We start from the raw sequence: 13,393 nt of genomic DNA on the forward strand, positions 1-13,393 counted from the left end.
CATTTGCACACCCCCTGCAAGTGCTGGAAGGAGCACCCGCAGTCCAGTTCCTGATAGTCAAATTGAAGATGTCACTGTTGAAGTACACCAGGATGAGGATATGGGTGTTGCTGGCGCTGGTGAGGAAATTGACAAGGAGGATTCTGATGGTGAGGTAGTTTGTTTAAGTCAGGCACCCGGGGAGACACCTGTTGTCCGTGGGAAGAATATGGCCATTGACATGCCTGGTCAAAATACAAAAAAAATCACCTCTTCGGTGTGGAATTATTTCAACAGAAATGCGGACAACTGGTGTCAAGCCGTGTGTTGCCTTTGTCAAGCTGTAATAAGTAGGGGTAAGGACGTTAACCACCTAGGAACATCCTCCCTTATACGTCACCTGGACCGCATTCATCAGAAGTCAGTGACATGTTCAAAAACTTTGGATGACAGCGGAAGCAGTCCACTGACCACTAAATCCCTTCCTCTTGTAACCAAGCTCCTGCAAACCACACCACCAACTCCCTCAGTGTCAATTTCCTCCTTAGACAGGAAAGCCAATAGTCCTGCAGGCCATGTCACTGTCAAGTCTGACGAGTCCTCTCCTGCCTGGGATTCAAACTGTGGTCCTAATTCAGACTGGATCGCTGCAGCGGCAGCGATCGTAGTCTGAAGCCCTTTGGGGAGTCCGCCCGTAGTCTGAAGCCCTTTGGGGAGTGTACTTCGTGTGCGCACCTCGGGAGGCCAAGTGAGATACTCCTAAAAGCATCTCAGGGCTGCTATTGCCTCTGCCTGATTGACAGGTAGAGGCGGTTGCGGGACGGGATGGGGTGTGCCAACAGTGTTCGAATGCGGTTGGTGGGGTGCAATCCGGGATGCAGCCCAGCTTGGTTGCACAGGCAGGGAGCTATTCTACAGGTTCAAAAGCATGGCCACCATGCGATGCTTTCGCACCCTTGCGGGGTGGGCAGGGCCTGACATGCGGGGCGGACTAGCCCTGTGCTGGGCGTCCCCCCGCATGTCTGAGTAACTGATCGCAGATGTGCTAAATTTAGCACATCTACGATCAGATATGAGTCACCCCCTGAGTAGAGTCTGGGGGTGTCCACGTTCGCTATGTATGAGTCTGACATTTGTGACAATGTACTCATAGAGAAGCCTCCTTCTGACATTTCTGTAACCTCTGAAAACGTGGGGATGTGTAGTACAAGTAAAGATGGTGACATTGAAACTGAGGATGGTGCTGTGGAAGTGCAACAGGATGAGGGGGATTTTTGTGTATCTGATGCTAATGAGAATGTTGATGATGAAGATATTGTTTGTATCAAAGTAAGTCAGCCACCAGTGGCTGCAGTTCTTGACCATGATAAAAAAAAAAAGGCCATTGTCATACCTGGGCATAAGACCAAAAAGCCACCTCTCTTGTGTGGAATTATTTTTACCCAAATCCTGGCAACATTTGTATAGCCATCTCTACCATTTGTGAAGCCAAAGTAGAGCTACAGTAGTTATGTTAACCATCTAGGAACCTCCTCCCTTTTTACGTAATTTACAATGAATTCATGAAAAGTATTTGGGAAAGTCTGAAAAATCTAGTAAAATAATAATACCAAGCAGTCCAGCATTAGCTAGCTCCTAGTTCTCAGCTAGACCCCAGCACATGCAATCTCCACCACCAACACCTTCATCATTAGTCTGCTCATTAATTATTGGAAGTAGATCTCCTGCATCCAATTTGCAAAGGCTAACTGACTCCTCCCAAATCCAGGATTCCCCAGAAGAATCCTTGCGTGCTAGGGCTGCTGCCTGCTGCAGGTGAATCCTCACCCCAGAAGGGAACCAAGAAGACTAGTAGTTTCAGACAATTGACAGAGAAACAATCTTTTGTAAGAAGAAGCAAGTAAGCAAGCTGTCATCCAGTTGCTCAGTGGATCACTGAAGCCATGATGGCTGTGCTAGTATTAGATCTGTATCCATAATCCACCATCAATGAATCTGGTATTAGACATTTAATTGAGGTCCTGTATACCTGCTACCAAATTCCAGCTCTGCTCCATTTTACCAGAACAGCAATTCCTCGCCTGTACAAGGAGGTAAAAAAAAAAAAATTGGCCTCAAAAATGCCATTGTACTCACTATCCACTTAACCACAGATCTGTGGACAAGCGGTACATTCAAACTAAAGATTACATGATTGTGACAGCCCACCACATGAATGTATTGCCTTCAGCAGCAGTATGTCACACAATATGCCAGCTCATTCACAGGCAGGCTACTCTCCCTATTACTTGCCTCACTGAAAGGCATACTGGTGTCAACCTGTTAGAACAGCTCAGGGATGTCATAGCAAAGTGGCTTACCCTGCTAGGATAGGGTGAGTTTGAACATATCCCATATTTTGCGCACACAATAAACTTGGTGGTACAGAACAAAAAAATGACTGGGGCATGAAGAAAATACTGTCTGTCGCCCAAAAAATTGCTGGACATCTAGAAGATTGCAGCAGCTGTAAGAACAGTTAAATTTACCATGCCACCAACTGAAGCAAGATGTAGTAACCAGGTGGATATCCACCTTTTATATTCTTCAGCAAATGGAGAAACAGTAACAAGCCATTCAAACCTACACAGCAAGCTATGACATAGGGAAAGGAGGGGGAATGTACCTTAGTCAAGCACAGTGGAGAATACTTTCGATTTTATGCAAGCTACTGTAACCATTTGAAGTAGAAACCAAGGAAATGAGACACTGCTATCCTGAGTCAAGTGATTCCCTTAATTAAGCTTCTGGAAAACCCGTGTCACAACTGAGGGCCTGAGCTGACGAGAGGCAGCCTCAGTTGTAGGGGCTGAGATGTACCGGAACCTGGGAGGTTGTATCAGACCCCTGGACATGTAAGTAACATGAATAATAACTGCCCGAAGGCGTGACCACGACAACTTGGATAAAAGTCAATGATGTTTATTATGACAACTCCGCAACACAGCAGCAGTAAAAGAAAACGTAAAAGTCAGCAAAGAATAAATACAGTTCCTGGGTACTACAGGATGGCAGGAGCCACAGGGCACTGGTAGTGTGAGATAGTTCTTATGATCTTCTAGATGGAAAGTCCTTACCAGGCCCGACTGTAGCAATGGAGATAACCCAGGATTGTGCCAGCTGGTGTTCCAGGAAAAGCTGGGTTGCTGAAGATAAAACAGCTGCTGTGGATACTGGCTGGAACCAGACTGTTGTTAGCACGGAGTGGATACTGGCTGGAACCAGTTAAATAATAAATGAACTTGGGAGCGATGAAATATGAACTGAAATGTAGAACTTGAGAGCGGAGAAATAATAATACCGGTGGAGAGTGGTAAAGTGTAGAAAGGACACCGGCCCTTTAAGGGAAGCTGTACTCTGCTGGAAGCTGAGCTGGAAGCAGGTAATGTTGTAGCTGGAAACAGATGAATCCACAATGGATTGGAGAGTCAGGCTACACCGCAGGTGGAATGCTGGTGCGGGTCTCTATGGTGGAAGTCTTGAGACAGGAGCTGGAACCTGGAAGACAATCACAGGAGAGAGACAAACAGGAACTAGGTTTGACAACCAAAGCACTGACGCCTTCCTTGCTCAGGCACAGTGTATTTATACCTGCAGCAAGGAAGGGATTGGCTAGGCAATTATGCAGATTATCAATACTGAGAACAGATTGGTGGAAATGATCAGCTGACAGAATCCAAGATGGCTGCGCCCATGCAGACACTTGGAGGGAAGTTTGGTTTGTAATCCATGTGGTAATGAAAACAGTAATGGCGGCGCCGGCCACCGGAGACAGGAGGCGCCAGGCTGACAGATGCACATCCAACCACGCGGACACAGCGGAGGCCGCGGCTGACGTAATCGCCACTCAGACACTCTGCATGCAGAAGTTCAGGGACGGCGGCGGATGCCGCGGGAGACGCCATGCCAGGTGTAATATGGCGTTTACTGTGACAGCGTCCCAGAGTGACAGGAGAGGATACAGGAATGTACACATCAGGATAACAGATGGGATCCGGTCCTGGAGCGCTGAGCCAGCCTTAGGAGGCATCTGATGGGTAAGAAATGGCGTCCAGATACCCGGATCGTTACAGCACCCCCCCCTTTAGGAGTGGCCCCAGGACACTTCTTTGGCTTTTGAGGAAACTTGGAATGGAATCTCCGGCCCAAGGCAGGAGCATGGACATCAGAAGCATTGGTCCATGAACGTTCCTCAGGACCATAACCCTTCCAGTCAATAAGATATTGTAGTTGACCGTAACGGTGACGTGAGTCCAGGATCTTGGCCACTTCATACTCAACGCCTCGTTGAGTTTGGACTTTCGGAGTTGGAGGAAGTGAGGAATGAAACCGATTCAAGATCAGCGGTTTCAACAGGGAAACATGGAATGTCCTGGGTATTTTTAAGAAGGGAGGCAACTGGAGTCTGTAAGCAACAGGATTGATGACTTGTTCAATCTTGAAAGGACCGATATAGCGAGGTGCAAACTTCATACTGGGAACTCTTAACCTCAAATTCTTCGTGGATAACCATACCCGATCACCCACCTTGAGAGCAGGAACTGCTCGACGCTTCTTATCCGCAAACTTCTTGTACCTGAACGATGCCTTGAGCAGAGCTGATTGTACGCTCTTCCAGATATTGGCAAACTGATGCAAGGTGATATCCACTGCGGGAACAGAAGTTGCTGGAAGCGGTTGGAACTCAGGGACTTTAGGGTGGAATCCAAAGTTAGTGAAGAATGGTGTTGAAGCAGATGAAGAATGATACTGGTTGTTATGACAGAACTCGGCCCAGGGAAGTAATTGAACCCAGTCATCTTGAGAGGAGGACACATAGATGCGGAGGAAGGCCTCCAAGTCCTGATTCACCCTCTCGGTTTGACCATTGGTCTGAGGATGGTAAGCCGTGGAAAACTTTAGCTTGACTTGGAGGACTTGACATAAACTTCGCCAGAATTTGGCTGTGAATTGAACTCCTCGATCTGAGATAATTTCTTCAGGAAGACCGTGGAGTCGGAAGATCTCTTGTATGAATACTTGAGCCAACTTGGATGCTGACGGAAGACCGGTGAGAGGAATGAAGTGTGCCATCTTGGTGAACCGGTCAACTACCACCCAGATGGTATTGAACTTGTTGCACATGGGTAAGTCTGTAATGAAATCCATCGACAAGTGGGTCCATGGTCGACGGGGAACGGATAGTGGAACCAGTTGCCCCGCAGGCGACTGGCGGGATACTTTATGTTGGGCACACTTTGGGCAAGATGCAATAAACTCCAAGACGTCCTTTTTCAGAGTTGGCCACCAATAGGACCTAGAGATAAACTCCAGGGTTTTTTGGATACCTGTATGTCCGGCAAAACGGGAAGCATGGGCCCAATGCATGAGCTTCTTCCTTAGCATCGGCTTCACAAAACTTTTCCCTGATGGGAGCGTAGAGTCCATCCCTACCGTGGAGAATGCCAACGGATTTATAATAGGATGCTTGTCTGAAGACTCTGACTCATTTTCTTGCTCCCATGAGCGGGAAAGGGCATCGGCCTTGCGATTCTGAGAGCCCGGACAGAACTGGAGTTTAAAGTCGAACCTGGAAAAGAAAAGTGCCCATCTGGCCTGACGAGGGTTGAGACATTGTGCGCCCTTCAGGTATAAAAGGTTCTTGTGGTCTGTAAGTATGGTGATTGAATGAGAAGCTCCCTCCAACAGATACCTCCACTCTTCTAGAGCGAGCTTGATGGCTAGCAACTCCTGGTCGCCAATGGCATAGTTGCGCTCAGCTGGGGAGAACTTCCGGGAGAAGAAACTGCAAGGGTGTAAATGGCCATCTTTAGCCCTCTGAGATAACACCGCTCCTACTCCAACGGAGGAGGCATCCACCTCTAAGATGAAAGGAGAGTCGATGTCAGGCTGTTTCAGAACAGGCGCAGAGATGAACCTTTGTTTTAAAAGATGAAATGCTTGCATGGCTTCTTCAGACCACTTGGACGGGTTAGCACCCTTCTTAGTGAAAGCAGTAATAGGCGCCACAATGGTGGAAAAGTCTCGTATAAACTTTCGGTAATAGTTGGCGAACCCTAAGAACCTCTGGACCCCTTTGAGGGTTAAGGGTACCGGCCAATTTTGGATTGCTTGTAGTTTCTCAGGATCCATCTCTAGTCCGGAACCGGACACAATGTACCCTAGAAACGGAATGGACTTGACTTCAAAGACGCATTTTTCTAATTTGCAATAGAGATTATTGACACGGAGACGGGACAGAACCTCTTTAACCCAAAAACGATGTTCCTCTAAATCGTTGGCAAAAATGAGGATATCGTCTAGATAGACCACGACATGACGGTATAGAATGTCTCTGAAGATCTCATTGACAAAATGCTGGAAGACAGCTGGAGCATTGCTCAATCCGAAGGGCATGACGAGGTACTCATAATGTCCGTCACGGGTGTTAAAGGCGGTCTTCCACTCGTCACCCTCACGGATCCGGATGAGATTGTATGCACCTCGCAAGTCCAGCTTTGTAAAGATGGTAGCTCCGCTAACTCTGTCAAAGAGCTCAGTAATCAGGGGTAAAGGATAACGGTTCTTGATGGTAATGTCGTTCAAACCTCTGTAGTTGATGCACGGCCGCAGACCACCATCTTTCTTTTTTACAAAAAAGAAGCCTGCGCCGGCTGGAGAAGAAGAAGGTCGAATGAACCCCTTTGCTAGGTTCTCTTTAATATATTCCTCCATAGAATGCGTCTCAGGCAGAGACAACGGATAAGTTCGGCCTCGAGGTGGAACCTTCCCTGGAACGAGATCAATCGGACAGTCCCATTCTCTATGAGGAGGAAGGATATCAGCAGAAGCTTTACTGAACACATCCGTGAAATCTTGATATGGAGGAGGTGGAACATCAGACGACCTGGGGGAGGAAGAACAGACAGGCAATACTTTAAACAAACATGTCTCAGCACAGGAGGGACCCCATGCCAGGATTTGCGTAGTCGTCCAATCAATTGTAGGATTGTGAAGACGGAGCCATGGAAGGCCCAGGACCACAGGATGTGTGGCTCTTGGAATCACTAAAAAAGAAATAAGTTCGGAATGAAGAACTCCCACTCTCAGACGAACTGGTAGAGTCCTTAAAGAAATAACTGCATCAAAAATTTTGCTGCCATCCACGGCAGTTAAAGAAATGGACGAAGGAAGTCTCTCGGTGGGTAGGGACCACCGTTTAACATAGGCTTCGGTAATAAAGTTCCCAGCTGCTCCGGAATCAAGGAGGGCAATGACGTTCCGATAACGTTGAGCAACTTGAAGCGAGACTGGGAGATTACAATCTTGAGGAGATGGAGAGGAGATCATTACTCCTAGCCGGCCCTCTCCTTGGCGAGCTAGGATTTGGAGTTTCCCGGACGTTTGGGACAGGCATTAATGGTGTGAGACGGAGCTGCACAATAGAGACAGAGAAACTCGGAGAGACGTCTTCGGCGCTCAGCAGGAGTTAAACGGGAACGGCCAAGTTGCATGGGCTCATCTTTAGATGGTGACAGTTGACGAGGAGGAGGAGCAGAAGATTTTGGAGCAGATGATCTTCCACGCTCAGTTGCTCTCTCTCTGAAACGTAAATCAACTTTCGTGCAGAGTGAGATTAGCTCATCTAACTTAGAAGGTAAGTCTCTGGTAGCTAACTCATCTTTAATACGCTCAGATAAGCCATGCCAGAATGCAGCATACAGGGCCTCGTCGTTCCATGCCAGTTCGGATGCCAGGATCTGGAACTGTATCAGATATTGTCCTACAGTACGTGACCCCTGGCGTAAACGGAGAATCTCGGATGAAGCTGAGGTTACCCGGCCTGGCTCGTCGAAGATGCGCCTGAATGTTGACACGAAGGCAGTGTAGGAAGATAGCAGGGTGTCGGACCTCTCCCATAACGGTGATGCCCAATCAAGGGCTGAGCCACTGAGAAGAGAAATAATGTAGGCAATTTTTGTACGGTCACTGGGAAAATTGCCAGGTTGTAGCTCAAACTGAATCTCACACTGGTTGAGAAATCCCCTGCAGAATCTTGGAGATCCGTCAAATTTTGCTGGCGTTGGAAGATGAAGACGTGGAGCAGAAATGGGTAAGGTGGGTGGGGTTATAGCTGGAGTCACTGTGGTTGACGCACCAGACGCGCCTGATCCACGGAGAGTTGTCTGAATCCCATCCAGCCGAGTAGAGAGATCCTGGAGACAGCGGATGATGTGGCCCTGTGCAGCCTCCTGATGTTCTAGTCGGGCTGCCAGTTCTTGCATCGGCCTGGCCGCTTGATCCTGGTCTCCGGCTGGATTCATTAGGTCAGTGCTTACTGTCACAACTGAGGGCCTGAGCTGACGGGAGGCAGCCTCAGTTGTAGGGGCTGAGATGTACCGGAACCTGGGAGGTTGTGTCAGACCCCTGGACATGTAAGTAACATGAATAATAACTGCCCAAAGGCGTGACCACGACAACTTGGATAAAAGTCAATGATGTTTATTATGACAACTCCGCAACACAGCAGCAGTAAAAGAAAACGTAAAAGTCAGCAAAGAATAAATACAGTTCCTGGGTACTACAGGATGGCAGGAGCCACAGGGCACTGGTAGTGTGAGATAGTTCTTATGATCTTCTAGATGGAAAGTCCTTACCAGGCCCGACTGTAGCAATGGAGATAACCCAGGATTGTGCCAGCTGGTGTTCCAGGAAAAGCTGGGTTGCTGAAGATAAAACAGCTGCTGTGGATACTGGCTGGAACCAGACTGTTGTTAGCACGGAGTGGATACTGGCTGGAACCAGTTAAATAATAAATGAACTTGGGAGCGATGAAATATGAACTGAAATGTAGAACTTGAGAGCGGAGAAATAATAATACCGGTGGAGAGTGGTAAAGTGTAGAAAGGACACCGGCCCTTTAAGGGAAGCTGTACTCTGCTGGAAGCTGAGCTGGAAGCAGGTAATGTTGTAGCTGGAAACAGATGAATCCACAATGGATTGGAGAGTCAGGCTACACCGCAGGTGGAATGCTGGTGCGGGTCTCTATGGTGGAAGTCTTGAGACAGGAGCTGGAACCTGGAAGACAATCACAGGAGAGAGACAAACAGGAACTAGGTTTGACAACCAAAGCACTGACGCCTTCCTTGCTCAGGCACAGTGTATTTATACCTGCAGCAAGGAAGGGATTAGCTAGGCAATTATGCAGATTATCAATACTGAGAACAGATTGGTGGAAATGATCAGCTGACAGAATCCAAGATGGCTGCGCCCATGCAGACACTTGGAGGGAAGTTTGGTTTGTAATCCATGTGGTAATGAAAACAGTAATGGCGGCGCCGGCCACCGGAGACAGGAGGCGCCAGGCTGACAGATGCACATCCAACCACGCGGACACAGCGGAGGCCGCGGCTGACGTAATCGCCACTCAGACACTCTGCATGCAGAAGTCAGGGACGGCGGCGGAGGCCGCGGGAGACGCCATGCCAGGTGTAATATGGCGTTTACTGTGACAGCGTCCCAGAGTGACAGGAGAGGATACAGGAATGTACACATCAGGATAACAGATGGGATCCGGTCCTGGAGCGCTGAGCCAGCCTTAGGAGGCATCTGATGGGTAAGAAATGGCGTCCAGATACCCGGATCGTGACAACCCGCTAGAGAAACTGAAGGAGGAAATAAAACAAAGTGATCCCGTTAAGTATGTTGGACTCAGTTCACCAGAGTGAAACAAGATTATGAAATCTGGTTGGATCTAAAAGAATTGCCCCAAATTGACACCTGTACTGTGATTCAATCTGATAAAGTAGCCATCAATGGTAGAAGAAATTTCTATGACTATGTACAAATGAGCATGTCAGACAGTTCCTTTGACTACTGGGAGGAAAAACATGCAATTTGGCCCCCTTGTATAAACTAACTTTGCTTTACTTAAGCTGCCCACCCCCCATTGTGTACTCAAAAAGAGTGTTTAACACAGCCAGGAACCTTGTGAGTGATCAGCTTAGAAAGCTACTTCCTAAAAATGTAGAAAAGGTGTTGTTCATATAAATGAACTACAAACTCCACAAAGATATTTCCCGACAATTACATCATAGTACAGAGATTCTGTAATGGTGGATTCTATTGGAGATGATCTAATATAGGGCCTAATTCAGACCTGATCGCTGGGCAGAGATTTTTGCAGCCTTGCAATCAGATAGTCGCTGCCTACTGGGGGAGTGTATTTTAGGTGTGCAAGTGTGCGAAGGCATGTGCAGGAGAGCTACACAAATTGATTTTGTGCAGTCTCTGCGCAGCCCAGGACTTACTTAGCCACTGTGATCACTTCAGCCTGTCCAGGACCGGAATTGACATCAGACACCCTCCATTCCAACGCTTGGACACTCCTGCGTTTTTCCAGACACTCCCTGAAAATGGTCAGTTGCCACCCACAAATGCCCTCTTCCTGTCAGTCACTTTGCGATCACCTATGCGAGCGTTTTTTTTGCACCATCCCATCGCTATGCACTGTTCCCCGTTGCTGCGGTCCATTGCGCCTGCACATTGCGGTGCATACGCATGCGCAGTTCGGAGCTGATCGCAGGCTGTGAGAAAACGCAGCCTAGCGATCAGGTCTGAATTACTCCATAGTGTGATAATGATATTAACACTGATAAAGGTGAAGAGAATGACTTATTCCAAATGTAGAGATTATTAACATAACAACACTGTTAGCTGCCTTAAGCGTAAAGGGAAGGGAAAAGGGGAATTACTGCACTTGATGTTAAGTAGGTAAGAAACCCTGCGTTTCAATGTTGCACAATGGTATCATTTACAGGGGTGCTACTAATAACAAAATATTGAATCACACAGATATCAAAGAAAACTATGATTGGTTGGTAGGTTCACAGAAAAACTGAATGCAATAAAATTTAACTTTTCATTATTTTACATAAAACCTCATACAGTGAAACGTTAAAACCAAAAGAAATAGAAAATGTAAAAAAAAAAATCACATTTTCCATTTCTTTTGTTTTTAATATTTCACAATATGAGATTTTAGGTGAAATTATTGAAAGTTAAATTTTATTGCATTTGATTTTTTCTGTGCACCAACAGATGACAATTTATTTCCTTTTCTTTAATATAGCTTGGTAGCTTGTTTTGTGGTGGTCCAACAAACAAAGCATTACAGCCACAGAAGTGGCAGACCCTGTTGCTGAAGTGCTTGGTTCCTTAAACTGTGCATGTCCTTTTAATATACAATATAAGGGTGGATGTGAGAACTCCATCTTGCACCACTTTTCTTTTCATTATGGGCTGTATTTTGGGGGGAAATTGGTGATGGTCTTTTTTGCATAGACAAACATTTTTATTGGTTATTGCTCTAATACATTACTTAACAGAAATACCTGCCTTTTGTTTGTACCGCTGCTCTGTTGCTTAGTTTTGCCAGCCAGCATTTACCCAATATTGGTGAACAATATTGTGAACTGTGAGGTGATCAAAACTGACTGGAAAGTGGAAATGACTGGAAATTTATGTTATTTAAGTTAGTAATACTGTAGGAACAAAAACATGCTCAAATTACATGATTTTAGCTATTTTATAGCAAATAAAAAAAATAATCCACATCCAAAACCAGTGAGGGTGGTTTTGCCAAAACCGGAAAACAAAACCAAAACATGGAGGGTGGCTTTGGCAAAACAAACACAAGGTTCCATGCACATCTCTAATAAATGTTCAAGTTTGCACATTAATGTATCGTTTAGTTTTCAAAGGTGGTTCAAAGAAAGCCTCGGGGTCCACATCTGACTCAACCAACATTATAGCTCGGAACAAGATTTAAGAGATTTTACTAATATCTGTTCCAGTCTACACAAGTGGATCACTTACATTACCAAACGTATCTTCTCCACACATCTGTGGTCATGAGCAATATGGTGCTTCATATAATGGATAGTGTAACCATGGGTGTAAATTCTTAGGATATTAGAAATCACCAGGGAGTTGTGTGACCATATAAAGACGCATGATTGCTGAATACATTGTTTTATAGAAAGCATAAACTGCAAAGCCACTTCTCATATCCTTATCATATATTTGTAGTATAAATAGGAAGTGTACTATTATATACTATACACATATTTTCCTACTGAACAGTGTGAGCACATCTCTATTGCTCACTGTATATATAAATACTATTTACAGTCCACATGCCACATACATTAACATCACTAGTATGTTACAAAATAAACTATGAAGGTCTGAATCTAGAAGTATTGCAGTTAATTGTAGCATACTGTATTATGATTGATATGACATTAAGCAACTGTCTACAATATAGCAAAATAACACATTATATAGATAAGACTATGGGCTAAAGGTAATAGCCTGCGAGCTGCTAGAGGTGCGGGACTTTGCGTAGGTCTGACCGTATTTTTACAAGGCAAAACCAAGATGGTTTTGCCTTATAAATGATTGTCATTTTAAAAATACAGACAGACTCGCACAAAGCCCCGCACCTCTAGCAGCTCACAGGCTATTACTTTTAGCCCCATACAGTATATCACTCCCATATAATAGTCATCTCTCTTTTTTCCTTTTAGGCTTTGCCGATGATAGCTGAAAGAGAAAAGGCTGGTAAGTGCAAATATGTTTTTCCTATATATATATATATATAAATATATATATATATATATATATATATATATATATATATATATGGCACACTGAGGATTATTTGAGGAAGGGGAGCCTCAAATCGGTGTCTCGCTTAGGGCCCCCTAAAGGTCTAAATCCGCCTCTAGGGATAATTACATTGTCAATTTGCATGAGATACTGTATAATGGCAAATTCAGCCCTGCTGAGTACCTATTGCTAGTGAGTGTACAGTATGTTATAATCAGGGCACAAATGTTTTCATTGACTGTTTTTTTTTTTTTATAATATCAATCCAGTGGGACAACTATTGACTACTACTGGTCATGGAGACCAGCATACGTGCTGTGAGTGGGAAAAAGTGGTTAATGTCTTCATAAGATATGTATTATATATATATGTATATATATATATATATATATAGAGAGAGAGAGAGAGAGTCAAATGAATTTTGGAATGTGTAGGAATGTGTAGTCATCATTTTCTGACTTCATGCAAAGTCCAAATGTCCACACAGTTTTGGAGTCCAAATAACATTTCTTAGATAAACATGAAATGTTTTCTATGTGACATGTCAGTAATTGTATAATATGTGAGATCACAGAGCAGCATTTCGGTCAGGCCCAGACAAATGATGGAAATGAAGAGTGAATGGTATATAACTTACAGACATCTTTGCACAGTGGCAGAAAAATCCCAACATTGAGGGAAAGACAGGTGGCTGAAGAGGCAGGAGAAAGGTAAAAGGTTATTA

At 45.2% G+C, this 13,393-nt stretch overlaps 1 protein-coding gene across 1 annotated transcript in view; it reads left to right on the forward strand.

Moving 5' to 3' along the window:
- The window catches only part of DLC1 (DLC1 Rho GTPase activating protein), an 856,713-nt gene that overhangs the window by 463,520 nt on the left and 379,800 nt on the right, over window positions 1-13,393 (forward strand). Inside the window, exon 5 of the mRNA XM_063920868.1 lies at window positions 12,588-12,621. Within this exon, the coding sequence (XP_063776938.1) occupies window positions 12,588-12,621 (34 nt within the window). The remainder of the gene's footprint in view (window positions 1-12,587; window positions 12,622-13,393) is intronic.

Source organism: Pseudophryne corroboree, chromosome 1 (genome assembly GCF_028390025.1).
Source record: "Pseudophryne corroboree isolate aPseCor3 chromosome 1, aPseCor3.hap2, whole genome shotgun sequence".
NCBI classification, from domain to species: Eukaryota; Metazoa; Chordata; class Amphibia; order Anura; family Myobatrachidae; genus Pseudophryne; species Pseudophryne corroboree.